At 58.9% G+C, this 26,853-nt stretch overlaps 13 protein-coding genes across 13 annotated transcripts; 8 read left to right on the plus strand and 5 right to left on the minus strand.

Moving 5' to 3' along the window:
• The first annotated feature begins 63 nt into the window (after positions 1-63).
• Positions 64-1,598, plus strand: BDZ90DRAFT_233997 (putative ARP3-actin related protein). The gene is made up of 3 exons (XM_025506854.1): positions 64-432; positions 512-917; positions 993-1,598. The coding sequence occupies exons 1-3, from the start codon at positions 93-95 to the stop codon at positions 1,564-1,566; spliced, it is 1,320 nt and encodes a 439-aa protein (XP_025360164.1). The 5' UTR covers positions 64-92; the 3' UTR covers positions 1,567-1,598.
• Positions 1,599-1,763: 165 nt separating this feature from the next.
• BDZ90DRAFT_275799 (FAD/NAD(P)-binding domain-containing protein) lies at positions 1,764-3,851 on the plus strand (the record flags this gene model as incomplete). Its single annotated transcript, XM_025508901.1, has 2 exons — positions 1,764-2,566; positions 2,634-3,851. Exons 1-2 carry the CDS (start codon positions 1,817-1,819, stop codon positions 3,849-3,851), a joined length of 1,968 nt encoding a protein of 655 aa, XP_025360165.1. The 5' UTR covers positions 1,764-1,816.
• Positions 3,852-4,169: 318 nt separating this feature from the next.
• BDZ90DRAFT_67911 (hypothetical protein) lies at positions 4,170-6,833 on the plus strand. The gene is made up of 5 exons (XM_025509774.1): positions 4,170-4,723; positions 4,788-5,021; positions 5,096-5,472; positions 5,538-5,766; positions 5,836-6,833. The coding sequence occupies exons 1-5, from the start codon at positions 4,487-4,489 to the stop codon at positions 6,796-6,798; spliced, it is 2,040 nt and encodes a 679-aa protein (XP_025360166.1). The 5' UTR covers positions 4,170-4,486; the 3' UTR covers positions 6,799-6,833.
• BDZ90DRAFT_233999 (P-loop containing nucleoside triphosphate hydrolase protein) lies at positions 6,828-8,897 on the minus strand. Its single transcript, XM_025506855.1, has one exon. The coding sequence runs from the start codon at positions 8,873-8,875 to the stop codon at positions 6,869-6,871; it is 2,007 nt and encodes a 668-aa protein (XP_025360167.1). The 5' UTR covers positions 8,876-8,897; the 3' UTR covers positions 6,828-6,868.
• Positions 8,898-9,060: 163 nt separating this feature from the next.
• BDZ90DRAFT_234000 (putative t-complex-type molecular chaperone, epsilon subunit) lies at positions 9,061-10,776 on the minus strand. The gene has a single exon (XM_025506856.1). The coding sequence runs from the start codon at positions 10,721-10,723 to the stop codon at positions 9,101-9,103; it is 1,623 nt and encodes a 540-aa protein (XP_025360168.1). The 5' UTR covers positions 10,724-10,776; the 3' UTR covers positions 9,061-9,100.
• A 165-nt stretch (positions 10,777-10,941) lies between these two features.
• BDZ90DRAFT_234001 (hypothetical protein) lies at positions 10,942-13,651 on the plus strand. The gene has a single exon (XM_025506857.1). It carries the CDS (start codon positions 10,984-10,986, stop codon positions 13,585-13,587), a length of 2,604 nt encoding a protein of 867 aa, XP_025360169.1. The 5' UTR covers positions 10,942-10,983; the 3' UTR covers positions 13,588-13,651.
• BDZ90DRAFT_234002 (WD40 repeat-like protein) lies at positions 13,572-15,009 on the minus strand. Its single transcript, XM_025506858.1, has 2 exons — positions 14,191-15,009; positions 13,572-14,110 (listed from the first exon to the last, which is right to left on the minus strand). The coding sequence occupies exons 1-2, from the start codon at positions 14,978-14,980 to the stop codon at positions 13,638-13,640; spliced, it is 1,263 nt and encodes a 420-aa protein (XP_025360170.1). The 5' UTR covers positions 14,981-15,009; the 3' UTR covers positions 13,572-13,637.
• A 140-nt stretch (positions 15,010-15,149) lies between these two features.
• On the plus strand, positions 15,150-16,584 carry BDZ90DRAFT_234004 (alpha/beta-hydrolase). Its single transcript, XM_025506859.1, has 3 exons — positions 15,150-15,745; positions 15,828-16,223; positions 16,309-16,584. Exons 1-3 carry the CDS (start codon positions 15,200-15,202, stop codon positions 16,375-16,377), a joined length of 1,011 nt encoding a protein of 336 aa, XP_025360171.1. The 5' UTR covers positions 15,150-15,199; the 3' UTR covers positions 16,378-16,584.
• A 259-nt stretch (positions 16,585-16,843) lies between these two features.
• Positions 16,844-19,287, plus strand: BDZ90DRAFT_234005 (kinase-like protein). Its single transcript, XM_025506860.1, has 3 exons — positions 16,844-17,538; positions 17,613-18,450; positions 18,548-19,287. Exons 1-3 carry the CDS (start codon positions 17,137-17,139, stop codon positions 19,267-19,269), a joined length of 1,962 nt encoding a protein of 653 aa, XP_025360172.1. The 5' UTR covers positions 16,844-17,136; the 3' UTR covers positions 19,270-19,287.
• BDZ90DRAFT_234006 (hypothetical protein) lies at positions 19,281-20,174 on the minus strand. Its single transcript, XM_025506861.1, has one exon. The coding sequence runs from the start codon at positions 20,111-20,113 to the stop codon at positions 19,424-19,426; it is 690 nt and encodes a 229-aa protein (XP_025360173.1). The 5' UTR covers positions 20,114-20,174; the 3' UTR covers positions 19,281-19,423.
• Positions 20,175-20,732: 558 nt separating this feature from the next.
• Positions 20,733-23,068, plus strand: BDZ90DRAFT_68006 (hypothetical protein). The gene is made up of 4 exons (XM_025509775.1): positions 20,733-21,292; positions 21,362-21,767; positions 21,837-22,086; positions 22,159-23,068. Exons 1-4 carry the CDS (start codon positions 20,827-20,829, stop codon positions 22,978-22,980), a joined length of 1,944 nt encoding a protein of 647 aa, XP_025360174.1. The 5' UTR covers positions 20,733-20,826; the 3' UTR covers positions 22,981-23,068.
• BDZ90DRAFT_234007 (NAD(P)-binding protein) lies at positions 23,051-24,260 on the minus strand. The gene has a single exon (XM_025506862.1). The coding sequence runs from the start codon at positions 24,152-24,154 to the stop codon at positions 23,156-23,158; it is 999 nt and encodes a 332-aa protein (XP_025360175.1). The 5' UTR covers positions 24,155-24,260; the 3' UTR covers positions 23,051-23,155.
• A 192-nt stretch (positions 24,261-24,452) lies between these two features.
• Positions 24,453-26,366, plus strand: BDZ90DRAFT_262211 (SET domain-containing protein; the record flags this gene model as incomplete). The annotated part of the gene is made up of 2 exons (XM_025508459.1): positions 24,453-24,630; positions 24,697-26,366. 2 exons carry the CDS (start codon positions 24,453-24,455, stop codon positions 26,364-26,366), a joined length of 1,848 nt encoding a protein of 615 aa, XP_025360176.1.
• Between the last annotated feature and the right edge of the window lie 487 nt (positions 26,367-26,853).

The following is a 26,853-nucleotide window of genomic DNA, read 5'->3' on the forward strand; positions in this document are numbered from 1 at the left end:
CGCCTGCCGCTGCCGCTTCCCATCTTGACATCCGCTTCCCACCTCCGTCACCTCCATCACAGCTTCCCGCCTCACTTGAAACGCTGCCCACGATGAGTCGCTCCAATGTCATCGTCCTCGACAATGGCACGGGCTTCACCAAGATGGGCTTCGCCGGCAACTCGGACCCGTCCTTCGTATTCCCCACTGCCATAGCCACTCGTACCTCTGCAGCGGGAACGGCAGGTGGTTCCTCTGCTCGTCCCTCTGTCCCCTCCAAGCCTGGTGGGCTTGCTTCGAGCTCGAGCTTGGCGAGCAAACGCGGCATCGAGGATCTAGACTTCTTCATTGGGGACGAGGCGTTCGCGAATAGCAAGACGTACCAGGTCGACTACCCAATTAAGCATGGGCTCATCGACAACTGGGATCACATGGAGCGTTTCTGGGAGCAGTGTACGTGTTGCTGCGAGCGACGGATCTCAACTTCTTGAAGTCGTCCAAGCTGACTGTCTCCTCATCCCTGCGCACACAGGCATCTTCAAATACCTTCGCGCCGAGCCAGAGGACCACTACTTCATGCTTACCGAACCGCCCCTCAACCCGCCGGAGAATCGCGAGAACACGGCCGAGATCATGTTCGAGTCTTTCAATATCAAGGGACTGTACATCGCCGTCCAGGCTGTTCTCGCCCTCGCCGCTTCATGGAACTCGAACAAGGTCACCGACCGCACACTGACGGGTACGGTCATCGACTCGGGAGATGGTGTTACCCACGTCATCCCTGTCGCAGAGGGGTACGTCATTGGATCGGCGATCAAGCACATTCCCATTGCTGGTAGGGATATCACGTACTTTGTGCAGCAGCTGTTGAGGGAGAGGGGCGAGGCGGCGAACATCCCGCCAGAGGACAGCAGGCTGGTAGCGCAGAAGATCAAGGAGTGAGTGTGCCCGCCGGGCAAGACAAAGACAAGGCCTGCCCTCGCTGACTGTATGCTGTCCCCGCGCGCTCGTAGAGACTACTCGTACGTCTGCCAAGACATCGTTCGCGAATTCCGTCGCTTCGACGAGGACCCGCTGAAATACTTTGAGCGATACGATGGCGAACACTCGGTCACGAACCGCAAGTACAGCGTCGACGTAGGCTACGAGCGCTTCCTCGGCCCTGAAGTCTTCTTCAACCCCGAAATCTACTCGTCAGACTACCTCACACCCCTCCCCGAGGTCGTCGACACGGTCATTCAACAATCGCCCATCGACGTGCGCCGAGGCCTCTATAAGCACATTGTCCTCTCTGGCGGGTCGACGCTGTTCACGCATTTTGGTCAGAGGCTGAAGAAGGATCTGCGTGCGATTGTTGATAGGAGGATTGCGGCGAGTGAGACGCATTCGGGTAGCTTGATGAGGAGTTCGGGCATGGAGGTTAACGTCATCTCGCACAGGAGGCAGAAGTACGCTGTTTGGTTTGGAGGAAGTCTGTTGGGCAGCTTGCCTGACTTCTACAACGCGACGATCGACTCGCAGATGTACAACGAGTATGGGCCCAGCGTTGTCAGGAGGTTCAATGTGCTGGGACAGAGCGGCGTATGAGCGGGCTGCAAGTGCGAGATTGCAATGACATGTCGTTTTGACCGTAATGAAAGTGAGACAAGTCTTCGCGATCTGTAAGAAAGGAGAGTCGGCGCTGCGCTTTGCTCAGGCGTGGGTGAGCGTGATCCGTGCGAATGAGGCGAGCAGGTGCGAGGGCGGCAGCGGGAGGAAGCGGAATTGCATCATTGCCTCTTTCTCACCAACCTCTCTCTCTCTCATCTCTTGATCACCACCACGCACTCTTGTCGACATGAAAGTCGCCATCATCGGCGGCGGAGTCTCTGGGCTCTCAAGCCTTTGGGCCCTTGAAAACTTTTCGTCGCACGAGGTTCACCTATACGAGTCCGGGCCGTACATCGGCGGGCACACGAATACCGTCAATTATCAACCGCCACCTGCCGCTCACTCTGCAGCGGGCAAGGAGCTAGCTCCTACGCCAGTCGATACCGGTTTCATCGTCTTCAATACCGTCACATATCCGAACTTCTTGCGTTTCGTCAAGTATGTCGGGGCAGAGATCCTCGAATCGGACATGAGTTTCTCGGTGTCCCGATGGGGGATACCAAGACTCCCAGAGAGGTTGACCTTCTTTGCTTGCCTGTTCCCTACAATCATCTATTCGGACGGCAATGATACCAGCAAGAAGCAGAGTGGCAGTGCAGCTTCGGCTTACGGTCGTCGCTCCTCAGCTCCGCCCTCCCCTTCACGACAAACCCTCTCCCGTCCTGGGGAGCGAGGCAACAAGCCCGTTCGCGGCTGGTTCGAGTGGGCAGGTGGATCACCCGCAGCCTTGTTCTGTCAGAGTACCAATCTGCTGAATCCGAGTCATTGGAGGATGGTGTGGGATATTATTCGGTTCAACAATCAGAGCCTGGAGACGTTGCGGCACTTTGAGGAGACGAGTCGGCGTGGCGGGTCGGGCGAGGGAGATGAGGGAACGATTGGGGAGTGGTTGGATGAGAAAGGGTACGGAGCTGCCTTCAGGCGCAACTACCTCATTGTGAGTGCTGTGCATCTGCTTCTCTTGACGGTAAGCTGACCATCTGCCTTCGCTCGGTCGCCACCAGCCAATGACAGCCTCCATCTGGTCAACACCTCCCTCCCTCGCCTTCTCCTCCTTCCCCGCCATCACCCTCCTCCGCTTCATGCACAATCACCATCTGCTGCAAATTCTCGACAGGCCGCAATGGCTCACTCTCAAGTCCGGGTCGCGCACATACGTCGAAAAGGTACTGGCCAACGTCCCCACCAACCGAATCCACCACAGTGCCCAGGGAGGCGGCAAGGTGACGCGCGTCTCGCGAGAGGGTAAAGAAGGGCAATGGCGCATCAAGAGTGCGGATGGGGCCGAGGAGACATTCGACCACGTTATCTTTGCTTGCCATGCGGACACGACTCTGTCCCTCCTTGATCCGGTCCTGCCTGCGGAGGACGCAAGGCGCTTCGCCCTCTCACAATTTGAATTCAGCAAGAATGAGGCCGTCCTCCATGCAGATGAGCGACTGATGCCCGTACGCCGTTCAGCCTGGTCCGCCTGGAACTTCATCGCTGAGCAACAAGCGCATCCAGCGAACAAATCCTTACCGAACGGGGCTCTCCCTTCCACCATTCGCCAAGGACCCACGCAAGACGCAGACCGAGTCGCTCTCACCTACTGGATGAATCTCCTCCAATCCCTCCCCGAATCGCGACATGGGCCTGTGCTGGTAACTCTCAATCCGCCAACATCCCTTGAAGCTCGACCACGGCAGGAGCTAGTAGCCGCCCGCTATTCTTACGAGCACCCAGTCTATACAGCGCGCAGCGTCAAGGCGCAACGTAGCCTCGTTCCGCTGCAAGGACAGGATGGCTTACACTTTGCCGGCGCATGGCTCAACTACGGATTCCACGAGGACGGCTTTTCGTCAGGACTCAAGGTGGCAGAGAAGCTGGGCGCTAAGCTCCCCTTCGACATTAAGAGTGCAGAGCGGCCCTTGCCAAAGAGGGATTGGGCTCTTCTGCTCGTCTCCCTCCTCGAATTCGGGAGGCGTCACCTCCTCGCTCCGCTTGTCTCGACCTTCCTCTACCCGATTGTGGTGTGGGGCACAATTCTCCTCGAGATGGCAGCAAATGTGGCCTTCTTCCTCGTCATGCGGGCAAAGGGTGAGAGAGTGAGCGGGCAGCGTTGTGCGATCAGGAATGAGTTCAGGAGGGTCAGGGCGGATTGGGAGGAGAGTCGGTGGGAGGACGAGAGTGGGAAGAGGGTGGGTGGGGGAGGGATGTGGGCGAGAGAAGGTGCCAAATGATTTCGAGGCGGCAAAGGGTCCGAACATAATACACGATCAATCTTTGGGCATCGCGCTAATCCAATACCATTATTCGAGGCTGAACTCTGGTCCGTGGCGAGCCGCACGAGCTGAGAGCTCTCCTTGCTGCGTAACTCCGAGATGATCGGATGCGCAGCTCCCCGTACCACGTCGCAAATGGCGTGATTGACAGCGGTCAACGAGGTCGAGTCATCGCTGGTATCCCCGCAAGTTGAAGGCAGCTCGATCGAGAAGCGTGTGAACGAGGCAGCGGCGTCCAATTTGCCGAAGCGGGGCCGGGCGATTGATTGCGAGGCGGACTCACGATGCCAGGCACAAAGCTGCGTGTGCCGGACGGACCTTCCTTGAAACCCCTTCACCCACTCGTTCCCTCGCCCTTTGTGACTCCAAGACCTGAGCTGGTTGATCGATCGCCCGTAAGGCCATCGCTGGGCATATATAGCGAATGAGAGCGCGGGGAGATCGCTGGTGCGCTCTTTGATTCCTTCCCTCCATTCGAAAGCGATCTCGGTCAGGCACATCTTCTTCTTCCCCGGTTCCCAAGCCCTTGGTCTTGGGCGCAGAGAATTCTCTTTCTCACTCGACCATCTTCGCCACCTCTTCTCCTTGCAGCCATGGAGCTCTCGATCTCCACTTCCCACTCCGAGGTACAGACCTACCCAAGCGTAGCCCTCAACGAGCCAGAGCTGGCCCCAGATCCCTCAAAGACCATCGCCTCATGGGCGTCCGTTGCCGGTCGTCAGGCATCGATGTTCGTCATCGCTATCAAGCTCACGGTTCCGCCAAAGACGAAGCCGCCAGAGAAGATTGACTCGCTGGTCCTCACACTCATGTCGAGCGAGACGATGAATGTGCGTTTGCGATGCGAGGGATCTTGTCGTGCGACACACGCTGACCCTCTATGCACCCCGCCAGTTTCCAAGCGGCTACTGGGAGCAGAATAATCCCTTTCACGACCGTCTCGAAGTCGAGTCAGCAGCAGGCATGGCTATTCAGGCTGGCTCGACTTACTATTGGGACGTGCCTGTCCTCATTCCTTGCAATGCTGCTCCTTATGAGCGGGGGAGGTACGGGCGTAACTATTGGCGGCTTTCTGCGAAGATGCAGCTTCCCGGATTGATACTCAAGAAGCAGATCACATCGGAGAAGGTGAGGAGCGCGCGCGCGCTACATGAAATGATCCAGACAGGAGCTGATCGTTGCGCCCTGCCCCTCTGCCACAGAACCTCTTCATCATCGCCTACCCTCTCGACGAGGCCTACTCGTACGACCACGTCCACTCAGGCCTCTCCGACGGGCTTGGTCCAGTCCAACTTTCCTTTATCTCCCGCTCTTTCAATGTCGGCGGCTATCTTCGCGGTGCCATGCTCCTTCCGGCTCCTTCACCGGCCATTAAGCTGCACGCCATGACCATGAGCCTGCTCCAGACCGCTGAGTTGCATTCACGCAAGAAGCCCGGCCACGTAGAGCACTACCCTGTGGAACGGTACGAATTCTTGAGAATGGAGGGAGAGGAACTGCAAAGCTATGTGGACCATACGGGCGCACTGGTGAGGAGGGTACCATGTAGGGAGGCAGGGGGGGCGATTCAGATGGAGTGGTAAGTCAGCAACTCCAGGTGTGGTCACGAAGAAATCTCGCTGACACCTTCGCATGATGCCGCAGGATCACCCGTCTTCCACGCGATCATCAAGCGCGCCCGACGACAGTGATGGGCGGGGACGCTCACATTCGACACAGCCACCAGCTCGAATTCGTGCTCCTCTTCGACACAGATGGAAGCAAGCCAGTGAAAGATGAGCGGGGCAATGTGCTGCGGAGACGATACAGAGTAACTTGGCCCGTCTCGCTCCTCAGCTGTGCATTGAGGTGGAGGAGTATCATCCTGCCAGAGGTGAGTGGCGCATCATCACGCCGAGGCACAAGGACTCAACTGATCGTGTTCCCTACCATTTGCCTAAAGTACTCTGAGCAAGACGCCAACCCCGTACCAGAGCGTGACCGCGACGCCTACACAGGCCCAAATGAGCACGAGGACCAAACGCTCTGCAACTGCGGCGAACGTACAGAGGAGTTCCTCAAGTACGAGGATATCACAGAGGGCCCGACTGTATTCACCACGGATCTCATGCGACAGGGCCTGAGGGTGCAGACAGGCAGTGGTAGAAGGGTCGGGAGGAGCGCGAGGAGGAGGGGAACGACGCCCGCAGCTGGGTCGGCGGGAAGTACTGCGGCCAATGGCAGTGGCGGCGCTGCAGGCCGGTCGCGATCGCATGCACGCGTCGCGGGAGAGGGCTCAGTGACGCCACGAGCACGAGGCGTCTCTGGAGCTCAAGGCTCTTCGTCACGCAACGCTTCTCGCTCGAGACACGGCTCGCCATCGACCTCTCGTCGTCCCTCCCGTTCACGCCGTACGTCACCCTCCCGCCTGTCCGGGCGCCCAATGACCATCAGCAGCCAAGGCTCCAGCGACAACCTGAGCAATGGCACTCCCGATCGCCTGTCCATCGAGTTCGCAGAGGAGGAGGACGAGTATGCCGGTAGCGGCAGCAGCGGGTCGAGACGTCAATCGGTCGATGACGCTTTTGGAGATGGTGGATTCCTGGATGAGGACGAGGGCGATGCATGGGACTCGGAGGACGATGAAGAACTGATGAATAAGCTGGAGAGGGAAAGACAGAAGCGGGAGCAGTTGTATACGACTACGCCCGGCAGACCGTACTCGTCAAACGGTGGCGGCAGCGGCGCGGCTACGCCTCCCGTGGCATCAAGTTCGGGTTCACGACATGCGTCCAACCTGCACAGGCACGTTGCGTCAGCGCTGAGGATTGGCGCGAGGAGTAGCAGCCGCAGCCGTGACGCCAGAGGTGGAGAGGGAGCGAATGGAAGTCGCCCAGGGACCCCAGGCCCGGGCGCAGGTAGATAAATCGGGCACGCCAGTGTGGGACTGGATCTTTGCTTGCACTTGTACAATAGCATTGCATTTTCACTCTTTACTACTCGTCGTCACTGTCGCTGGCTTCCTCCTCATGATCAGCGGCGCTTCGCTTGCCCTTCTTCCTCTGCTTACCATTCTCCCGCTGTGCCCTCGCGGCAGCCCTCCTCTCCTTCTCCTTGACCTTCTCAGGCAAACGTCTCCCCTCTCGTCTCTCCTTCCTGTCCTCCTCCAGCCTCCTGCTCCCACTAGCCTCCGCAATGGCCTGACGTTGTACGGGTCGCGTCTTGAGCTTCTTGCGTGCCTTCTTGCTGGCAGCAGCCCCACTACCGCCCTTCGCCTTGGCCGCCAAGGCTTCAACACCTCCATCGAGGAGGAAGGCGGGCACCAAGCCGCGCAGTTCCTCCTCATTTCCCGCAACGCTCTGCTTGATTAAGTTGAGAATGCTCCTCAACCCGCCCACGTCCTCTTTAGTGAAGAAAGACACAGCACGTCCCCTTCTCCCTGCCCTACCAGTTCTCCCAACTCGATGCACATAGCTCTCGGTACTCGTCGGTAGATCATAGTTGATCACTAGATCCACCCCCTTGAAGTCCAGCCCACGCGCCATCACCTCAGTGCAGATGAGGAGCCAAACCTTGCCCTGCTTGAAGGAGCGCAGCACCCCCTCGCGTTCCGACCTAGAGCGGTCAGAGTGGATGGCATCGACTCTCAGCCCGTCGTAGGCCAGCTCGGAGAGCAAGTCTTTGGCGCGCTCAATTGTCTGGACAAACAGCAGCGTGGGAGGAGTGATACCCCCGGACTTGGCCATACTGCGCAACTCGAGGAGTTTGCCCTCCTCGCTCCCCACGAAACGCAGTGATTGCTCGACGTCCCCACTGCTTGCGTCCTTTCTCCCAACGATCAAGCGCACATGATCCGGCGCAAGAAGGGAGCGTGCCAATGTCTCGACGCTAGAGGGGAGGGTGGCAGTAAACAATGACTTGCGAACGCCGGAGGAGCGGGTGCAGAGGGAGAGGAGAGAGTCGACTTGCGGCAGAAATGCAGAGCTGGAGCCGAGAAGAGTGTCCGCTTCGTCGAGCACGACGTCAACTACGTTGCTGAGCGACCAGCCTTCTTGCTCCGTTGCTTGGAGCAGGCGGAGCGGTGTCGCAATGACCAGGTCAAAGGAGGCCCCTCGACCGCCCGACGTTGAAGGGGCTACTTTTGGTTCACCTTCCGATTCGGCTGCGGCGATGGGCCGGATCTGGTCTCCACCAGTGAGGAGCGAGACACGAAGTCCTCCCTCGGTCTGCTCCATCTTGACCTTGTTCTTCTTTCCCCCCTTCTTGCCCGCACTGGCAAACTCCTCCTCCGGCCTCGCCCTCAACAATCTCCTCGCCTCGTCGTAAATCTGCGTGGCCAATTCTCGCGTGGGCGAAAGGATCACCGCACGAGGGCCATGTCCTCCTTCCTTCTTACCATCGCCTCTCAGTGTGCGATGAAGCAGAGGAACGAGATATGCGAGCGTCTTTCCCGAGCCGGTCGGCGCCATTGCAAGGAGATCGCGCCCATTCATCGCGACGGGTAGGGCAGCCCGCTGGATGGGTGTGAGGTCCCAGCCTCGTTCTGCCTGGAGCTCGTCGATGAGCCAAGAGGGCATATCCGTACTGCGAGTGATTGCTTCGTCCCATGATACCAAGGGGAGGGGGTAGTCGGGACTGCTGCAGGTTATGTTGATTCGATGGGCGCGGAGGAAGGGTTTGAGGGTGGTGGAGTCGAGAGGGGTAGCGTTGGAGGAAGAGGCGGAGGTACGTTTACGCTTCTTTGCCGTTACGGCTGAGGCTGTTGACGACGAAGCCTCTGCAGAGCTCGCGGCCTCTTTCTTGGCCTTGGGAGCGAAAAAGTCGAGCTCATCAGGCAAAGAAGCAGCGATGGGAGTAGACTGCGCAGCCTTCTCTGTCTTCGAGGACGATGATGGCTGAGCGGAAGACCCAGCAGCAGTGGGCTTGAAGACGTCATGAAAGCTCGATTTGCTCTTGTCGAATGAGCCCACACCCATCGATAGGGTGCGGAATGCTGTCGACATGGTGGCGAGTGATGTGGTGAGGATGCAAGTGATGGAAAGGGAGGCGAGAGCGCCTTTCCGTCTCGCCTTGACCTCAAAATTCTCGAGCCCGCTTCGACGCGGCCGCGGAACAGGACTCAGAAGCGCCGCCGACCTCATGAAGATGAACACAATATCTGACACAGGTAACGACGTACGCTCATTGACCACCGCAATCAGATGTCTATTACTCGCGCCACATCGCGCCTACCCCTCCATCTCGTGCTGCTCAATAACATCATCGATCTTCAGGATCTGCCTGCAAAGCTGCACAGCTAACAGCAACTGGCTGCGCTTGCTCAGCATCGGGTCATAGACCCTGCACCTCTTCATATCATTGTCCCCTGACCCCATGCAGTCGATCCCGAGCCTCGCGTCGCCTTCCACTACCTGCCTTGACTTGACCTCTGCAAGCGTCTCGATGGGCGGATATCCCGAGTTCTCTGCGAGTGCGAGGGGGATAGCGTCGAGGGCTGAGGCGAACGCGCGCATGGCGTATTGCTCGAGAGTGGCAATCTCATCCGCTGCCCGTGTGATTGCTACGCTGCCTACAATCTCGGCCGCTCCTCCGCCGTAGACAACACGATTGTCTCGTACAAGGTTGCGTACCACGCAGATGGCGTCGTGCAATGCGCGCTTGGCCTCATCGATGATCATCTTGTTCGATCCACGGACGAAGACGGTAACTGCTCGGGGATTGGCGCACTCTTCGATGACCAGCATGCGATCCCTCGTAGTACCAAAGCTGACCTCTTTGACCAAACCAGCAGTGCCCAGCTTCTCCGGGCTCAAGTCTTCAAAGCGAGGCACGATTCGCCCATTGGTCGCAATGGCGATCAGCTCGATCTCCGGTCCGCCGACCCAGCGTACAGCGGGAAGGTTATGTTGGAGCAGCAAATGGTTGGCCTCATCGTCGAATCCCCACTGGCAGATGACCAGGTTGGCGCCACAGTCCTTGACTCGCTTGATCATGTCCTCGAAGGTCTTGCGCTCGTATTCCTGCAGCTTTTGGTACTCTTCCACCGAGCCGATGTCGAGCTTGTGCTTCGTCTTTGGGCGCGGAGGCTCGAAGGGGCAGGTCAAAATGGCAATTTTGGCGTCCTTGACTTCACGCGGCATCTGCGGGTGAGAGAAGTCCTTGTCCACTACTACTCCCTTGACAAGCGATGTGTCCTCGAGGGAGCCGCCGATCTTGCCGTCCACCTTGATCAGCTCAAAGTCTACGTCTCGTCTCTCCAGGTCGGCAACAGAGAGCACAGAGTCGACTGCGATGTTGGCGAAGAGATCAGAGGCTTTGCTGACGATCTTGGAGCCGAGTGACGTCTTGGCCACCTTGAGGAGCTCAGCGCGGTCGTCGAGCGAGAAATCGACGCGGTCCGCTACCTTCTCCAGCGCATCAACGGCGACAGTGCAGGCACGCTCATAGCCGTCTGCGATGCGGATCGGGTGAATACCGCGGTCGAGGAGCGTCTCTGCTTGCTCGAGGAGAGCTCCCGCCAAGACGACGACGCCCGTTGTGCCATCACCGATCTCGTCGTCCTGCGACTTGCTGAGTTCGACGAGGAGCTTGGCAATTTGGTGCTCGAGCTCCATGTTGTTCATGATTGTGGCACCATCGTTAGTGACCTGGATATCTCCATCGGGCGAGATCAAGATCTTGTCGAGTCCACGAGGGCCGAGCGAGGTGCGCAGGATCGATGAGACCGTCTTTGCTGCAGCGATGTGGCTCTTGATGGCCTCGACGCCCGTGGATCTCGTCTTCTTGGCCTGCTCACGGACGACGATGAACGGACGTCCGTACTCATCCTGGGCGACTTGGACGTTCTCCATGGTCGAGTAGGATGAGAATCAAGTGAGTTGGTAGTCAGAGGAGTGGAACACAGTGGACAAAGCTCCAAGTGTTCTTCTGGTCTGGCGGGAGGAGGAGGGGGCGCAGAGGGACGGAACGGAGCAATCGCGACGCCAGTCCGTCCTTGACCCCGCTCCAAGCCTTGAGCCGGTCGATTGGCAGTGTGGGCCGGGCGAGCAGCCGGGGGAATTGATTCTGCCTTCTCTCTCTCCCATCCGTTTCATCTTCGCCTCACGCCAACATGGCGGCATCATCGTCGTCATCGTCGTCGACGTCGTCGTCGCCGTCGAGCACGCCTGCTCACGCGATCATTGATTCGACGTACACATCCCTTTACTCACTCCTTTCTGCCCCGGCCTCCTCTTCTAAGCACCTTTCTCTCCTCCCACCCAACGCTCTCTACTCTTCCATTACTCACTACCTTGCACGATTGCGCCAGGCTACTCTGCCCGACTTTGTCAAAGTAGTGGCCATCAGCAGGAGCCTGTGGAATGCGCCGTCCATTATTCAGGAGGGTGGCGTAGAGCGCATACACGAGGATCTAGCACAGCTTCCGACGAGCAATGAGCCCAGTGCGGGGGGAGGTGTCGAGCCATCACTAGCCTCTCGCTCGTACCATCTTCAGCTCTCCGCAGCACGCGCCTGCTTTGCGCACATTGAGCTGCTCCTGACCACGAGCAAAGGAAGCGTAGGATGGGGCACGCAGAGGAAGTTGCGACACTGGGTCAACCAAATTAACTCCAGCCTCGTCGAGGCGAGCAGCGCTGGCGGCATCGAGACTTCTGCGACCACTGCTGCGACGTCGCTCACTCCAATGATGCACGGTGTGGATGTACCGCGCCTCTCTATCCTCACCGGGCTCGTCGTCGGCCTGTCGGCTTATCGCCAGCAGAACAAGGACAAGGACGCCCGCCTGAGTGTCAGGCTTGCACTGCGCGCTGCCGAGTCGTACTGGTTGGAGGCATTCGCGCATGCTATGCAAGCGTTGATGGACATCAATTCCCCGCCTGTAGAGCAAGCAGCTGAAACAACCTCGCCAGAGAGCGAATGGGAGCTCGAGTTCAAGAAGAGCAGTAACGTTGCAGGGAATGATCTAGCCGCATCAGCACGCCGATCTTCTCTCACACGGGAAGCGGCGCTGGTCCCTCTCCTTCTCGCAGGGCAGGTCAGTCCACTCCTCTCTGAGTCTTCCCTTTCCTCCCTACCCCTTCCCCTCGTCGAGGGCATCCTGCACCTCATACCCCTCTCCATCCTTCCCCTCTTTTCGCATCGCGCCAACCTTCGCCTCTCGTCAACGCCTGGCGAGTTAAGGAACCCAACAACGCACGCCCTCTTTTCTTGCCTCGGGCCACTGTCAAGATTGATGGCATCCGCAGCAGAAGTAGCGGTGCTCAAGATGCGTGGCGACGATGTGCAGCGGCTGCTCCTCTCCACCGAGGAGGCTTCGGTCGGTGCATTGCGCCAGCTGGTGGAAGTGGCTGAACAGCTATACCGGGACTTTGCTTCCGGAGGGTATCTAGCCACTTGCCCTTCCTCGGATGCTGCGGCCCTGGCTGACACCTGGAAGTCACTCAAGGCCTTCCTCTTCATTACCGTCCAGCTCTTCGATTCTGTACTCGATGCGCTTGTCACGACTCTCCCTTCGCCAGTGACCACGCTTGTCGACCCGGCTATCTGGGTCGCGCAATGGGCTCATGATCGCAAGGCCGGAGACAATGTTGGTGCAGCCGCTCCGGCAAAGGCGACGACGAACATCCCGCGTCACGTACTGGAGATCCTCAAGCTGCAGGTCATGGGCCTGATGAGGTTGAGCTTCGTCACGTTCTCCACGACAAGTGGTGCAGGCGACGGACAGGCATCAGAGCGCCCTTTGACATCCAACGACATCTACAATCGCTTCACGACTTATCGTCATGCCTTCTATGGCTCGCTGGAAGTCATCCGCTCAGATTGGGCAGCCTCGACCACCTTGTACGAAGAGCTGCTGCAGGCGAGCACCGGGACCGAAGACAGAACATCTGGGAAGGCGCCGCCGAGCTGGGTGGTCCGCTCACGTCTTGTCGTACTGCTCGACTCAGCAGAACAGCTCCTTCCCTCTTTGCCATCGTCGCTCATCTCGGAATCGCTGCTGCCACTCTGTCGGCCACACCTGCTGCTGGAAGCAAGTGGCAACGCCGACGCGGATCTGGCCACCTTCGAGAGCTCGCATGCCTGCCTTCTCGCTCTCTTCGAGGCCAAGCGTCCCGAGAGGTTGGTCAAAGATGTGATGCCTTACTATGTCGAGGCATTGCTGCAAGGCCATGCGAAGGGACAGATTAGTGGATCTGCCAGCGGCGAGGATGGCGAGGAAAGTGAGGAAGAGTCAGCCGGGCCAGGTCAACTCAGCCACGCGCTGAGCACGGTCGTGGCCTGCATGAGCGACGTGGATGATGCGCGATGTTACTGGGTTGTGGGGCGATTGGAGGAGGAGGTGCGCGCCAGAGATGGGGAGAAGCGATTGGACGTGCAGCTGGCGCTAGTCGATCTTCTGCCGACAGTGAACCTGGTGCTGTTGAGGTCTGTGCTAGGGACCGTGAGGTCGTATATACTCGACGAGAAGGAGAAAGCTGGCACCACAGCGAATGTGTCCGCTACGACGGAGGGCGAGGCATCCACTGCAAGTGAGGTGGACGAGAAGGGCAAGACCAAGGCCAACGAGGAGGACAGCGCATCTCTGCCTGCCACATCACTCGCGCACCGTCTCCTCTGCTCTCGCACCTTTGCCGCCCTCAACTCGATGGACGATACGGCGAGGCAGGAAGGGGTGCGCTGGTGGCTGGATCATCGTCGCGAATTTGGCGTCTAGACGTTCACGAGCTTTGTTGTACATGCGGAATACCATTGCTTTGCTCGCACCTACGCCTTCGGAGGCTTGGGCTTACTCTCAGCAGCCGCGTTTTCTCTGACCCAAAGTACCACGTTTCCCTCCCCTCCCTTCCCAATCCCGCCAACTTCGCCATTCGCCTCCTCCCCTCCGTGCTCATTAGGCAAGCTCGGCCTCTCTTCGACATTGACGCCACCACTCGCGACCACCAGTACCTTGCCATCCCCACTGAATGCTGCTGCACTTAGTGGGCTCGGGAAGCTGGGCAGCTGCCTGATGCGCTTCTTGCTGACCGGGTCCCAGTAAGAGAGGACGGCGTCCCCACCCAGGGAGAAGAAGGTGCCATGCACGGGATGGTAGCCCATCTGGTTGACAGGGTATACCACGTCTATTCCATCGACGAGGAGCCGATGACATTTGAAGGCGTATTTGCGCGCTTGAGAGGTGGAGGAAGGGTCGAAGAAGTCGACCGCTATGCGTCCTTCGATGGAGGATGTTGAGAAGCCTGTGTGCGGGGCGAGGGGGAGGATCAGTGAGCGAGTTGTAAACAAGATGGCCCTCGCCCTCGCGGTCTGTTGCACTCACCAATTCCGTCCACATTACATCTCACATCTCTGACCATGTACTTCAAGCTACTCTCCCTCGTCTGCTCCGGATCCCATTGCTCCCCGTCATCCTCTCCACTCATCGCGTCACATCTTCTCCTCAACTCTTCGAGATCATAAATTCTCACTTGCCTAGCAGCCATTGCGACGACCAATCTCCTCCTCACTCCCTCTTTGGGCACTAGAGGACTTGCCGTCCATGGAGGGCTGACGTCCATTGCCAAGGGCTTTTCTGGCAACGTGAGCGTCTTGAGTAGACGCGGCTCAACTGCCGTTGGGTCCCAAAGCTTGAGAGTCTTGTCCCACGATGCGCTAATTAGCAAGTTAGTGCTGGTTTCATATCGCATCCGACAGATGGCACTCCCATGTTTCCCGAGGATGGTCGATGACCCGTCCTCCAAGTTGAGCAGCCGTACTCGTCTATCGATGCCGCCAGAAGCGGCGAGGGTAGGAGTAATCCAGCATACGTCGAGGACGGGTGCTCCATGCTGAAAGCTGTGCACCTGACGCGCGGCTTGCGCCTTGGCTTCTCCACTGAGCGCTGAGCTGGAGGCATTGTTTGCGTCGACATCGGCCAGCTGGTAAAGACGAACGGTCGAGTCCCAGGAGGAGGTGAGGAATTGGCGAGAGAGCTGCGAAGAGGAGCTCGGATCAGGGTGGAAGACGATGCTCGAGATGGGATGTTGCGGCGGATTTGGCAATGTGTACTCCGTCGATGTCAGCGGATGATTTGAGCTCGAGGTTGGGGTTGGTTGTGGAGTGGACGACATCGTGGATGCGCGTGTTGATGTCAAAGGACGGAAGAAAGAGTTGAAGCGCGCTTCGTCTCTGCACGCCGCTGTGTTGACTTGCTTTCGCATGTCGGGACTGATCTGAGCGCCGCGGCGGAGACGACGGCCCGGATCGAAAGTCGAGGACATCCGGGCTTCATTGCGAGCCTCTTCTCCTGACCACGACTGCGTAGTCTTCTCTCACCACACATCGTCGTCATGGCCGGAAACCAACACGTTTCGATCCCCGTTGATCCCTCCTCAGCGGGCACAAGCTCCGAGGGCATCATCAAAGCGCCCGACGGACTAGACCTCTACTTCAAGCGTTACCACCCGTCCTCCCCTTCGCCCCCCGCCCTCTCCGTCGTCTTTGTGCACGGATTCGTAGAGTACATCGCTCGCTATGAGGCCGCCTTTCCCGCCTTTTCTGCTAGAGGCATTGAGCTCATTGCCTTCGACCAGCGCGGCTTCGGCCAAACAGCGCAAAAGGCTCCGGGGGGATGGGGGAAGCATTACACCACTACGAACTGGCCGCAGCAGTTCATGGATGTGCAGGCGGTCGTCGTGGAGCAGCGCAAATACCTCGATGACAAGTTCGGCAGGGATAAGGTGCCGATCTATCTGCTGGGTCACTCTATGGGTGGTGGCATTAGCATTGCGGTGTTCACGCGTGATGCGAGCAGCCCGGAGCACAAGGACCTCGAGCAGCTGAGGACCATCGTCAAAGGAGTGGCAGCTTCTTCGCCTTGGCTGACATTGACCAAGGTGAGGCGGTGTAAGCCTGACGCACCACTTCGCTCAATGTCGCAGCGAATACTCACCTCCCTCCTTCCACCTCATCCCCCAGCCCGCCCCGTCCGTCATCACCGCTCTTGCTCCCTATCTGATCAAGGTCTTCCCCAATCTTAAATACCCCGTCGACCTCAAGGCAGAAGAGCTCACCCGTGACCCTGCGGGCCAAGAAGCATGGCGCAAAGATCCCATGATCCAACCCTGGGTGAAGGCCGTATCCGCTTTTGGCCCTCTGAAGGGCGGCGAAGACATCGTGGCGAACAAGTGGAAGAATTGGGACACGAGCAAGCCGCTCCTTATTGCGCATGGAGAAGATGACGGGGTGACGAGCTACAAGGGGAGCAACACGCTGGTGAAGAAGATCCAGGAGGGCGTTCAGGGGGCGAATGTTGAGTACAAGGGGTTCGAGGGTGGCAAGCATGAGATGATGTTCGATCTGGACAAGGAACAGGTGAGTATCGATGAGGACGACGAGACTCAACTTGGATATTCTGGTCCCCATCTGACCTCCTTCTTCCCATGCTCATGCCTCGCAGTTCACCAACTACATTATCGACTGGCTGCACAAGCAGGCTGCCGAGGGCGTAAAGACGCAAGCTGCTTGAGCCTATCTACAAGCCACTGTATACCCCACGCTTACTTCTCACAATACGGCACGCTGTACTTGGCGAGCCCATACACGGTGAATGCCTTCTCGATTGATGTACCTCGTTGCCGTGGCGCTTTGAATGTCTGTAGTCGGAAGCTTCGGCAGTCATGCTCGCCTCATCCGTTGTTCTCACTTCATCAACGTGCATCTGCCTATCCCGATAGCACTGCTTCCTCGTGCAGCAAGCAATATTATGCTCCATTGAATCTACCTAGCCTCGTATCCTCGCATTGAATCGTCGTTGACAGCCTTACCGCCTCTCACCTGTAGTGCTGCGCCGATGACGTTGAGGCACAGCAAGGAACGCGCCACGCGAGCGGGCCAAGGGAGCGGGCCAGTGTCGAGAGCGAGGGAGCGAGAGACCGAGAGAGGAACCCTAGTGCGGACGGGCACAGCCTGGCTTGCTTGCCTGGCTTGCTTTAGCTAGCCTTGCATTCCTCACTGCTTCCTTCTCCCTGTCCTCGTCGTCCCATAGAGCGGCTCATTAGAAAGACTGCGGCTGCCATCTGATTCGGAACGATCGCCGAGGCTAGTACGCAACCAACCACGTCTCGCGCCAAGACGAGGAAATCGACGGACGTTCATTCGCTCCTTTGCTCCCACTCCTTTAGCATCGCCCGGCCGCACCGACGACGACAACGACGAGGCTCGTAGCAACGAGCAACACGTTCTCTTCCTTCCCCTTTCCCTTCATCGTCTGCATCTCGCACCCACCATGTCCTCTCCATCCTCCCCGTCGTCATCAGGCGGCGCAACGCAAGCTGCCTCCTCATCGCCGTCATCGTCCATGGCCCCAACCGATGCTCTCTCGTCGCTTTCCCTCCAAGATCGCGCTGCAACCGGTGGACCTCAACCTCATCGCGTCGCCCCTCCGCCGCCCACTGGTGGTCCACCTGCCTCGAGACCAGGCGGAGGCTCAGGTGGCCCGCCAGCTAGATTTGGCGGAGGTGGTGGTGGACCTCCGGCGAGACCGGGAATGGGCGGTACCGGTGGACCGTCATCGGGCGGTCCGGCAGCAGGTGGTGGTGGAGGAGGCGGGCCGATGAACGCTCAGGAAAGGGCAAGACAGATGGGCGGGGCAAGGATGCCACCAAGTCTGCAGGCCAAGTTGGCTGCCGTGAGTATGGCGCAACTCTTACGAGACGACCATGTACACCCGTAGCTGACATCTCCTCTCTGGCCCGCCTACAGAACGCAGCTCGTTCCTCCTCTGGCGCCCCTGGCCAGTCCTCCACTCCCTCCTCATCCGGCTCATCTTCACAAGGTCAACCAAACTTCATGTCTTCACAACAGCGTCTCGACGCCTCTTCCCTCCTCTCGCGCGGGGGCGGTCCGGGCAGCCGAGGTCCATCCAGTGGATCTGGTGGTCCTTCCTTCCCTCCTTCCTCAGCACCAGGCATGGGCGGCTTAGCAGCACGACGTGCTGGCGGCTTCCCTGGCGGAGGAGCAGCTCCCAAGCTCAGCCAGATGGGCATGGGCATGAAGCCACCCAGTGGAGGCCCCCCCGCAGCTGGTCTAAGCGGCAAACGTCAGAAGCCCGGCCTCAAGCTGAGTGACATTGGCGGTCCTGGCCCCTCCTCACCCTCGGGCTCAGGCGCAGGCGCCGCCAACCGTAGCATAGGGGGCACCGCCCGCAGCGCAGGCCCGCCCGGCCGACTCGCCTCTGCCCCCTCTGGTGGGCTGATGAGCAGCGCCTTTTCCGAATTCAGCGACGTCATCGACCCCTCTGGTCGCCTCAACTTCGCAGGCAAGGCCATCCTTCATGCCTCGGGCGTAGAGTTCGGTAATGGCACTAGCTTCAAGATCAACATGGAGGATCTAGAGTTGCACGACGTGCTTGGCAAGGGAAACTACGGTGAAGTCAGAAAAGTCAGACATACTAAGACGGGAGTCGAGATGGCCATGAAGGAGATCAGGCTGGAGTTGGATGCGTCTAAGCTGAACGCGATCATCATGGAGCTGGACATCTTGCATCGAGCAGTCAGCCCGGAGATTGTCGAGTTCTACGGCGCCTTCTTCATCGAGAGCTGTGAGCACGCGGTGCACCGCAATGACGATGACGAGCTTTGCTGACCTCCTTTTCCCCCCTCTCATACCACCCGCTCGCGCTCCTCGCTGCACGTCAGGCGTCTTCTACTGCATGGAATTCATGGACGCCGGCTCCCTCGAGTCCCTCCTCAATGGGCCATGCTCAGTCCCTGAGCCCGTTCTTGCCCGCATCACTTCTCGCATGGTCTCCGGTCTTGCTTTCCTCAAGGACTCCCTCCAAATCATGCATCGCGACGTCAAGCCCACCAACGTGCTAGTCAACTCGCGCGGAGAAGTCAAGCTGTGCGATTTTGGTGTTTCGGGCCAGCTGGAGAAGTCGCTGGCAAAGACGAATATCGGCTGCCAGAGCTACATGGCCCCGGAGAGGATAAAGGGAGAGAGTATGGCGATGCCCTCTACCTACACCGTGGCGAGCGATGTCTGGTCCCTTGGGCTGTCAATCGTCGAGGCGGGGCTAGGCGTCTATCCTTACCCACCGGAAACGTACAGCAATGTATTCGCCCAGCTGCAGGCCATTGTGCACGGCGATCCACCGCAGCTCCCCGCCGAGGCGTACTCCGACGTCGCCAGGGCGTTTGTGGCCGGTTGTCTGGAGAAGGTAGCCGAGCGCCGCTTTACGTATGCGCAGATGATGAGACATCCCTGGCTTGTCGCTGATCAGGAGCGAGGGGCTGATGGAGTGGATATGGTCGGGTGGGTCAAGGGCGCGATGCAGAAGAGAAAGGAGAAGAAGGAGGCAGCCAGCAGAGGGACGACCCCGGTGACGCCGACAAATGCGACGACGAATGGGGTATCGTGAGACGTGGAGAACGCAGGTCTTCATCGTAATGGATTCATTGGGATCTCGATTTGACGTGTGCTTGCCGCAGTGAGAGTGTGAAGGTGAGAGTGCAAAGCCGTACACATCTCCTTGCACTCCGTCGCAAGCCTGTCTTCTCTCTCGCCCCTCGCCCCTACAATTTTGCCCTCGTGATACTAGCCGGTGCTCCACCTTCATACGCATGATCCGCCCCCTCACTAACAGTCGCCAGCTCATCACTTGCAGCTGCTGGCTCCGCGGGTGCAGGCGGGACGCCGAACAGCCTGCTCCTCTCGCTGTTCAGTAGCGAAGCGATACGGAGTGCCCGGTCGAGATCGCCGCGCACCCTGATCCTCCCCATGTTGAAGAGACGCTGCGGGTGTTGCTGTCCCTGCGCCATGTGGAGCAGATCCTTGTCTGAGCACTCAATCGTCACATCGGCCCTCTTCTTCCTGCCCAACACTCCCTTGGGTGGGTACCCTCTCCCGACGGTCCCCGTCTTCTTCAAGTCGATGTACCACAATGCAGGTCTGAAGGCCCCTCCACCCTGCTCGGCATCATTTCCACTTCCCCTCGCCGCGGCTTCGGGCTTGGTGCGCGGGTTGCTAGGGTCAATAGGCCCGTCAGGTTGGACGATGAAGGAGAAGATGGTTTGCGTGTTGCGGATGAGCTTTTTGCGGGTAAGAGGGGCGGGTGGGTTGTGGATCAACTTCTCGACGAGGGCGAAGACGCGCGACGACTCGAAGGAGGGGCAATTGATTGACGGGTTGGCCGCAAGGGCATCCTCCGCTTCCGAGCGCATGCGCTGGCGCTCCTTGGAGACTGGTTGGGCTGAGTCCGGCATGGTTACTGCGAATGAAGTTAGAGGTCGTTGGTGGTGGGGGTCAGACGTGTGAAGAGATCAGGGTAGACGTGGAGATGACGCTGGTGGTGAGGAGGGCAACTTGGCGAGACCGAGGCCGAGGCAGCACAGCGGCGGCCCGTGGCTGACGAATCTCGACAGCCGCTCGCGACGGCCGCTCGGGCCACTTGCGCGGAGCCCCGCGTGGCCGTCCCGTGAAATCGAAGCCCAGCAACGCTCGCTTCTTTGGACTCCTCAGCCGCTGACCCTGCGCTCCCCGGCCCCGCCTGTCTGCAGCCAATCAGCCAGCCGTGCTTGCTTTCTTCGCCGTAGCGGACTCTTCACCCTTCCATGGGGATTTTCCCGCCCTGGTCGCCGTGCAACCTCATCCGCTTATTCGCAGTCCTCGCAATCAAGCTGAAGCATTTGAGTGCTGCTGAGATGTCGGGCCGACATTTCCTCCGCGTGCCTGAGCTCCTGACGACTTCCTCTTTCGGTGCTCGATCCGAGTTGACCGACGTGAGATGAGGTTCTGTGCCGTGGCTTGATGAGCTCGCTGATGGATCAGCGGAGAAGTTGCCGCGCCAACATGCGTCACCTTCTGTGGACCCTCACTCTTCAAGGGGGCAAGATGCCACCGTGTCAACGTCGTACAGGCATCCCTCCCCCCGCAGAACGGCTTTCGATTCGAGCCCGACTGCCCTCTTGCCGTGACCATGGACAGCTCAGCAAGTACGACTAACTTTGAACACCATCACTCTACGGCTGCCCTTCCTCGAGCAGCAAGCGCCGGCATGCGAGGGAGCATCGACTGTGAGGCCCAGGTCACGCGCGCCTGCAGCGGTAATGCTGGCCTCAAGCTCGCTGATGGTCGCAGGAACGGGCAATACTTTGGCAGCGGAGGGGAACAACGAGGCAGCGACGAGATCTCGGCCTGGTCCTCGTCTTCATCTCTGCATACAGCACGCCGCTGGCTCAATCAGGCCTACTCATTCTGTACAGCCGACCAGCCCATTGACTGGTCTTCGACACGTCTGCGCTTCGACGCCTGGAAAACGGCTACGCCCACTCGCTGCTTTGTTCTCACTCTACTCGCCGAGGCAGGAGGCGTCTGGCTCTTTTCCCTGGGATACCATGCCGCTATCTACTCGGCCTTGTATGCTTGGCTTTCTCTTGACAAAGGTGAGCCATGCAGTAGCAACCCCCAGACTGCCTGTGCTTACTGTCTTCGAATCATACTTGCGCGCGCAGTGGACGGCATTGACGCTACCTCTGCCGGTCTTTTTGAGTTCTTCGCCTTCTCCCTCTCCCTCTACTTCGCCCTGATCATCTTTGGGCCCGCTGGCTCGGGAAGTCAGCTCGTTCCGCAGGTGAGCGTGGCGGTCACCATGCTGGGGCTTGGTCCGCTGTGGAAGCTGCCCTTCATGGTCCTCGCTCAGACTTTAGGTTTTTGGGCGGGACAGCTTACTGCAATCGGCATCGAGTACGACCTGTTCCGGCAGCTCAAAGAGGAGGCGCTGCTGATGAGTTGGGGTGATAGGGAGGCATTCTGGGCAACCGGCGACAAAATCTTGGGAAAGAGTATCGCCCAACTTGTCATATACTATAAGCTTCCAACCAGGAGCTGGGCACCACAGGTGCTCAGTGAGGTGGTGCTGTGAGTGAGCCCGCTACCCGTCCAATCGTGACGTCTCTGTGCTCACTCCCCGCTTCCATCGCGGCGCAGCAACTTCATCATGGCTGTCCTGATTGCCGCCAGCGTCGACCACTCCAACCCCTTCAGCTCGCCGTCTAACTCCGCGTGGACCATTGCAGTTGGTGGTGGCTTTGTGCTCATCTTCTTTGGCCTCGACGACATGGCGACTTGGAGCTTCCGGTGGGTCACGGGTTTCAATTGTTGGATACTCTTCGGGATCGATAAGCGCTGTTTCCCTGCACACGAGTCTGTGTTTGAGGCTTTCGCGCCCTTGATCGGCGTGAGTAGCGACACGGTGGCGGCGGTGTCAACGAATGATTGTGCTCTAACTACCGGGCCCTTACCCGTACAGATGCCCATCGGCTTCACCTTCTACGCCCTTCTCATCGCAGACACGCGACGTCCCGCTGCAAACACCTTCCTTGCCCAAGTCGATGCTGAGGTCTCCGAGATGGCGGCCCAGGCTTCACAGAGCCAGCTCGAGCTCCTGGAGCAGCGTGCCAATCGCAAGGCGACTCGTCGCCGCCGTCGTTGGAGCAGCTATGGCCTGCAGCGCAAGGCATCGAGCGAGGTCCTGCCTAATACAGGTTCCGCTTTTCCCTCCGAGCATGCCGACCAGCTCACCAGCCTCGGTCGCGTGCAAGAATATCGTCTGCGAGGTCCAGCGGCCATCGTCGCACCAGTCAAGCGAAACGGTGGTCGGCCCCGGACGGCTGATTCTTCTGCGCCCACCGTGACGACCACCGTGACGACTACGACGGCTACGGCGGCTACTGAGTCCGCGGAGCTGCAGCCCAAGATCAGCTTCAGCAGCGAGTCTACGGCTCGAGGCGCTCCTTCACCGTTTCAGGCGCAGATGGAGAGCTCTTCCGCGTCTTCCGCAACTCTCTCGTCTCCCCTATATCCCACGATTCCTACTTCAGCGGCGCCGCCCATCCCTCGCCTCCACCGCCGCCAGCAATGGGCTGCCCCGTCTGAGCAGATCGTAGTACAAGGACAAGCCCTCACGGCTGATTACTCGCAGCAGCCAATGCCACCCAGCGCAGGGAGCTTTGCCGGCCAAATCAACAGCACGAGTCAGGCCAACGACAGCAGCCATGGCGGTAGCGTCCCCACTACGCCACAAGGAGCCTCAGATGGGCTGAGGTTAGAGACTCGCGTCCAGCTGCCATGAATGGGTCAAGTGCGCTAGAGGGACGCCTGCCTCCTCGCAGCGCTTGAATAAGGTATCATGCGGGAACACTTCCTCTCACTCTCTAGCTCGCCATTTGAATTGCTGTGCAATTCTCGCGCCTTTTCCGGGTCCTTTACAATGCTACATCGTCACCGTGACCCACATCTCATCGCCGCTAGGCCACTTTCAAAAGCAGCTTTCCCCTCGATCCCCTCCCCTTTGCATGCTCGTGCGCTTTCCTCAAACTGTCAGCGGAGAGCTCGTATTCGCCGTCCACATAAGGCCGAAGAATGCCCTTCTCAAGCAGACCAAAGACCTCGGCTGAGTAACGCTCCATCTCCTCCTGCGTTCCGACCGTATTGACAAGCGTCGGTCGGGTCACCTTGACATTCTTCTGCGCCGTCTTCATCAAGCTGAACTCGGGTACAGCACCAGAGGCGTTACCAAACGACGCAATGGTCCCCTTGCGTGCGATGCACTTGAAGTCACCCTCCCAAGTTGTCTTTCCGACTCCGTCGTAGATGGCTTGTACACCCTTGCCGTCTGTGAGGGCCAGCGTGCGCTCGGCAAAGTCCTCCTTGGTGTAGAGGATCACCTCGTCTGCGCCATTCTTCTTGGCGAAGGCAGCCTTTTCCTCGGTGGACGTGGTGCCGATGACACGAGCGCCAAGATTCTTTGCCATTTGGCAGAGGTAGATCCCCACGCCTCCCGCAGCAGCGTGTACGAGGACAGTGTCCCCCTTTTGGACGGGGTAAGATTCGCGCAGCAGACCCCACGCCGTGAGGGCTTGAAGGTGCACCGTCGCGGCCATTTTAGCATCCACATGCCCGGGCAGCTTAGCCACCCTCGCCCTAGGCGTGCAGCAATACTCAGCATATCCGCCATTGCCTGGGTAAGCCCCGACCTCGTCTCCCACTTTCAGGTCCTGCACCTCCTCGCCCACTGCGACCACCTGACCGCCGATTTCGCTGCCGAGGGTAAAGGGGAACTTGACCGGGTAGAGGCCCGAGACGAAGTAATTGTCGATGAAGTTGACTCCAGCCCAGGACGTCTTAATCAGTACGTCGCCGCGTCCGGGGGTGGGGACTGGGGCCTCTTCGCTCTTGATTACTTCGGGTCCTCCGGCTTCGTGGATACGGAGGGCTTTCATTTGCTTAGGGATCGAGGCGGACATGCTTGCGTGGCGGGCAAGGAGGGTGTTTGAGGGCGTCAAGAGTGTCGCGGGGCGTAAATGACGAGTGAGAGCTGAGAGACGGTGGATCATATAAGGGATCTTAGAGTGAAATCAAGGAGTGGAAGGTGCAAAGCTGGCGCTGTCGGCCAAGGTCCTCCACCGGCCGGCGGCTTCGGCGCTACTCTTCGGCGCTAGGCGGCGGCTGGCACGCACGGGCCTCGCCACGCGAGCACATCTTTGGGACCAGCCCGCTCGTTGTCTCGTTCTCTCTTTCTCTCCTTACACATTGCTCCAATTGATGTCATTGGCGGCTGATGACATTGACAAGTGCAACACTCAGATAGCAGCGCTGGTTTGCTGGCTAGAAGACAATGCCATTTGGCTTCACCCTGCCATCGAGCTACGCCACACGGCCGAGTCGGGATGCGCCGCATTTCTTCGCGATGGCTACTCGTACATTGATGCCCGCACGGTAGGTGAGCATACGGTCGAAGCAGCACTCTCATTCAGCCAGCACACTGACGTGTCATCCTCGCTCGCAGTCGGCATCATACCCAAGACGAGTTGTCTGAGCGCCCGCACCTCCGCTTTAGCTACCCACCTCGCAGGGCATTCCCCGCACCTCCTCTTCTCGGCGGAGAGTGCTAGTGGACTCACCCTAGCTCTATGCCTCCTCTACGAGCATATCCTGAGCACTCAATCTCGATGGCATGGATACATCTCGTCCCTTCCGAGAACAAGGCCGACAGCGCAAGATGCGGGCAAAGGAAGGATTGGGGTCTGGCTTCCGTATGAATGGCCGGCCACCTCTTCGGCAAGAGCTTGGCTCAAGGGGACTGAAGTCGAGCGCATTCTACATCGAGCCGATGCTCGCCCCTCTCTCCCCGATAGAGCCTCTCGTGGTCTCAGCCTGCGACACATCAACATCTTCTTCGAGCATACCGCACTGCCTCTCCTCCGAAAAGCCCTCCGCTTACATCCACTTCCCGATGAGGGCGCCCTTCTGGACCAATTCATCGGCGCCTACAGTCTCGTCTCTTCTCGCGCCTTCCTCTGCGACCTGCATCACGGCCTCGTACTTGCACCGCTGGCGGACGCTTTCAACCACAGCGATGAGAATGAGGTGCAGTTCGAATGCGAAGAGGATGTATGCTTGCAGTGCGGCCAGCTCCCTTCATGTGGGCACCGCGTTAGTGAGAGCGGAGCTGCGCTAGCGACGGTGGACACCATCGACATGACGCTTCGCGCACCAGTCATCGCACATGCTGATGGGAAGCAGAGGGAAGTTTTCAACTCGTACGGACCGCTCTCCAATGCCAGGCTTCTGACGAGCTACGGGTTTGCGCAAGAGACAGAGACGGAGTGGGAGCGATTTGTTTGGGACTGGGAGGATGCGAATGAGAGGCGAGAGGTGATGTCGGCGCTGGGCATCGCCGATGAGCCAGAGCGACAACGCTGGGCTGAGATCGGTTCTGGCTGTAGCGGCGACGATGATCAGGAAAAGCGGGAGCTGCGAGATGCGCTCCTTCTACCAACTACCGATTCACAGGCGTGCGATAAGGAAGCAAGACCACTCCACCTCCCTACACCATCTCCCTTTTACCATCTCGCTACCTCGGTCAAGCACGAGGGAGACGTCCTCACGCACCTCGAAGATCTCTTTGCATTCCCTCTGTCCGCGTCCGACGATTTCACGCACGACGTCGACTACCCCCTCTTCGTTGACGGGAACGGCAATGTCTCCGTCTGCCTTTGGCGAGCAGCGTGGGCAAGTGCCCAGGCGCAGGAGGCTGTGTCCCGCGACAGAGAGGATCACAGTTTGCCAGGTGATCTTGCTGAAGCGGAGAAGTGGTTGGCAAGCGTGCTCGCTCAACAACAACAACATCAGCGGCCCGATGATCACAACATTTCGCGCCCGCTCGTCTCGTCCCGAGTCCTCCGGGCTCTTTGCTCGCTACGCGGGCTCATCTCGCAGCGACGCACCGACCTCGGTGTCTCCTCACCGTGTAAGGAGCAAGAAGCACTCGCACTCCTCGATGGCGAGAGCGATGATGAAGCTCGCTGGCACCGCCACGAAGACGTGCGAGATTCGACCCGGCCCGCTGTACGCTACGCATTGCTGTGTGCTATCCAGGAGAATGCGGCCTTGCGTGCTGCGATTAGCAGGATTGACGAGGTCATAGGTGCGATAGAACAAGAGCAAGAGCAATAGAAGGGGCCGAAGCGATCGTGTGACACTTCGTCTCGGCTACCCACTCGCGTATATCCCATCTCTTCTCGCTTTGTGTTTGTGAGTGATCCTTTTGGCAGACAACACCCAGAGTCGCTCAGAACTTGCTCGCGACCCCTTCAATCGGTTCGACGGCGAGCCGACGACGTCGCCAACCAAGCTTTGCCTCTCGGTACAGCGCCAAGCCGAGGCTAAGCAACAGCGATCTATCATCGAAGCGCAAGATGGAGAAGAGAAGAGCAATGGCGAGCTTCAGTCGAGATGTCGGGAGAGGCTTCGATGCTACTTTTATTTGATGGTTGACGAGGAGGCTCAAGGTGTCGCTTAGCTTCGCTAGCTACCTCTCTCCTCGCCTTCGCTTGACGAGGTGGGCTGGAGCTCCAGCTTCAGCCTGACCTCCCGCCTTCGGCGCGTCGAATCGCGTGCCAGTCTGCGCGCGCAGCATGATAAGCTTGTAGCTTGTGTCATT

This window comes from Jaminaea rosea (genome assembly GCF_003144245.1).
Source record: "Jaminaea rosea strain MCA 5214 unplaced genomic scaffold BDZ90scaffold_14, whole genome shotgun sequence".
NCBI classification, from domain to species: Eukaryota; Fungi; Basidiomycota; class Exobasidiomycetes; order Microstromatales; genus Jaminaea; species Jaminaea rosea.

Bases quoted from the DNA above. Each gene is read 5' to 3' on its own strand.
- BDZ90DRAFT_233997 (XM_025506854.1), top strand. From the start codon at position 93: ATGAGTCGCTCCAATGTCATCGTCCTCGACAATGGCACGGGCTTCACC. The intron at 433-511 runs GTACGTGTTGCT...CTGCGCACACAG, and splicing joins GGAGCGTTTCTGGGAGCAGT to GCATCTTCAAATACCTTCGC. The intron at 918-992 runs GTGAGTGTGCCC...GCGCGCTCGTAG, and splicing joins GTAGCGCAGAAGATCAAGGA to AGACTACTCGTACGTCTGCC.
- BDZ90DRAFT_67911 (XM_025509774.1), top strand. From the start codon at position 4,487: ATGGAGCTCTCGATCTCCACTTCCCACTCCGAGGTACAGACCTACCCA. The intron at 4,724-4,787 runs GTGCGTTTGCGA...GCACCCCGCCAG, and splicing joins TGTCGAGCGAGACGATGAAT to TTTCCAAGCGGCTACTGGGA. The intron at 5,022-5,095 runs GTGAGGAGCGCG...CCTCTGCCACAG, and splicing joins AGCAGATCACATCGGAGAAG to AACCTCTTCATCATCGCCTA.
- BDZ90DRAFT_233999 (XM_025506855.1), bottom strand. From the start codon at position 8,875: ATGTCGACAGCATTCCGCACCCTATCGATGGGTGTGGGCTCATTCGAC.
- BDZ90DRAFT_234000 (XM_025506856.1), bottom strand. From the start codon at position 10,723: ATGGAGAACGTCCAAGTCGCCCAGGATGAGTACGGACGTCCGTTCATC.
- BDZ90DRAFT_234001 (XM_025506857.1), top strand. From the start codon at position 10,984: ATGGCGGCATCATCGTCGTCATCGTCGTCGACGTCGTCGTCGCCGTCG.
- BDZ90DRAFT_234002 (XM_025506858.1), bottom strand. From the start codon at position 14,980: ATGTCGTCCACTCCACAACCAACCCCAACCTCGAGCTCAAATCATCCG. The intron at 14,111-14,190 runs GTGAGTGCAACA...CCCCGCACACAG, and splicing joins ATGTAATGTGGACGGAATTG to GCTTCTCAACATCCTCCATC.
- BDZ90DRAFT_234004 (XM_025506859.1), top strand. From the start codon at position 15,200: ATGGCCGGAAACCAACACGTTTCGATCCCCGTTGATCCCTCCTCAGCG. The intron at 15,746-15,827 runs GTGAGGCGGTGT...CTCATCCCCCAG, and splicing joins CTTGGCTGACATTGACCAAG to CCCGCCCCGTCCGTCATCAC. The intron at 16,224-16,308 runs GTGAGTATCGAT...CATGCCTCGCAG, and splicing joins TCGATCTGGACAAGGAACAG to TTCACCAACTACATTATCGA.
- BDZ90DRAFT_234005 (XM_025506860.1), top strand. From the start codon at position 17,137: ATGTCCTCTCCATCCTCCCCGTCGTCATCAGGCGGCGCAACGCAAGCT. The intron at 17,539-17,612 runs GTGAGTATGGCG...GCCCGCCTACAG, and splicing joins TGCAGGCCAAGTTGGCTGCC to AACGCAGCTCGTTCCTCCTC. The intron at 18,451-18,547 runs GTGAGCACGCGG...GCTGCACGTCAG, and splicing joins CGCCTTCTTCATCGAGAGCT to GCGTCTTCTACTGCATGGAA.
- BDZ90DRAFT_234006 (XM_025506861.1), bottom strand. From the start codon at position 20,113: ATGCCGGACTCAGCCCAACCAGTCTCCAAGGAGCGCCAGCGCATGCGC.
- BDZ90DRAFT_68006 (XM_025509775.1), top strand. From the start codon at position 20,827: ATGGACAGCTCAGCAAGTACGACTAACTTTGAACACCATCACTCTACG. The intron at 21,293-21,361 runs GTGAGCCATGCA...TTGCGCGCGCAG, and splicing joins TTGGCTTTCTCTTGACAAAG to TGGACGGCATTGACGCTACC. The intron at 21,768-21,836 runs GTGAGTGAGCCC...ATCGCGGCGCAG, and splicing joins GTGCTCAGTGAGGTGGTGCT to CAACTTCATCATGGCTGTCC.
- BDZ90DRAFT_234007 (XM_025506862.1), bottom strand. From the start codon at position 24,154: ATGTCCGCCTCGATCCCTAAGCAAATGAAAGCCCTCCGTATCCACGAA.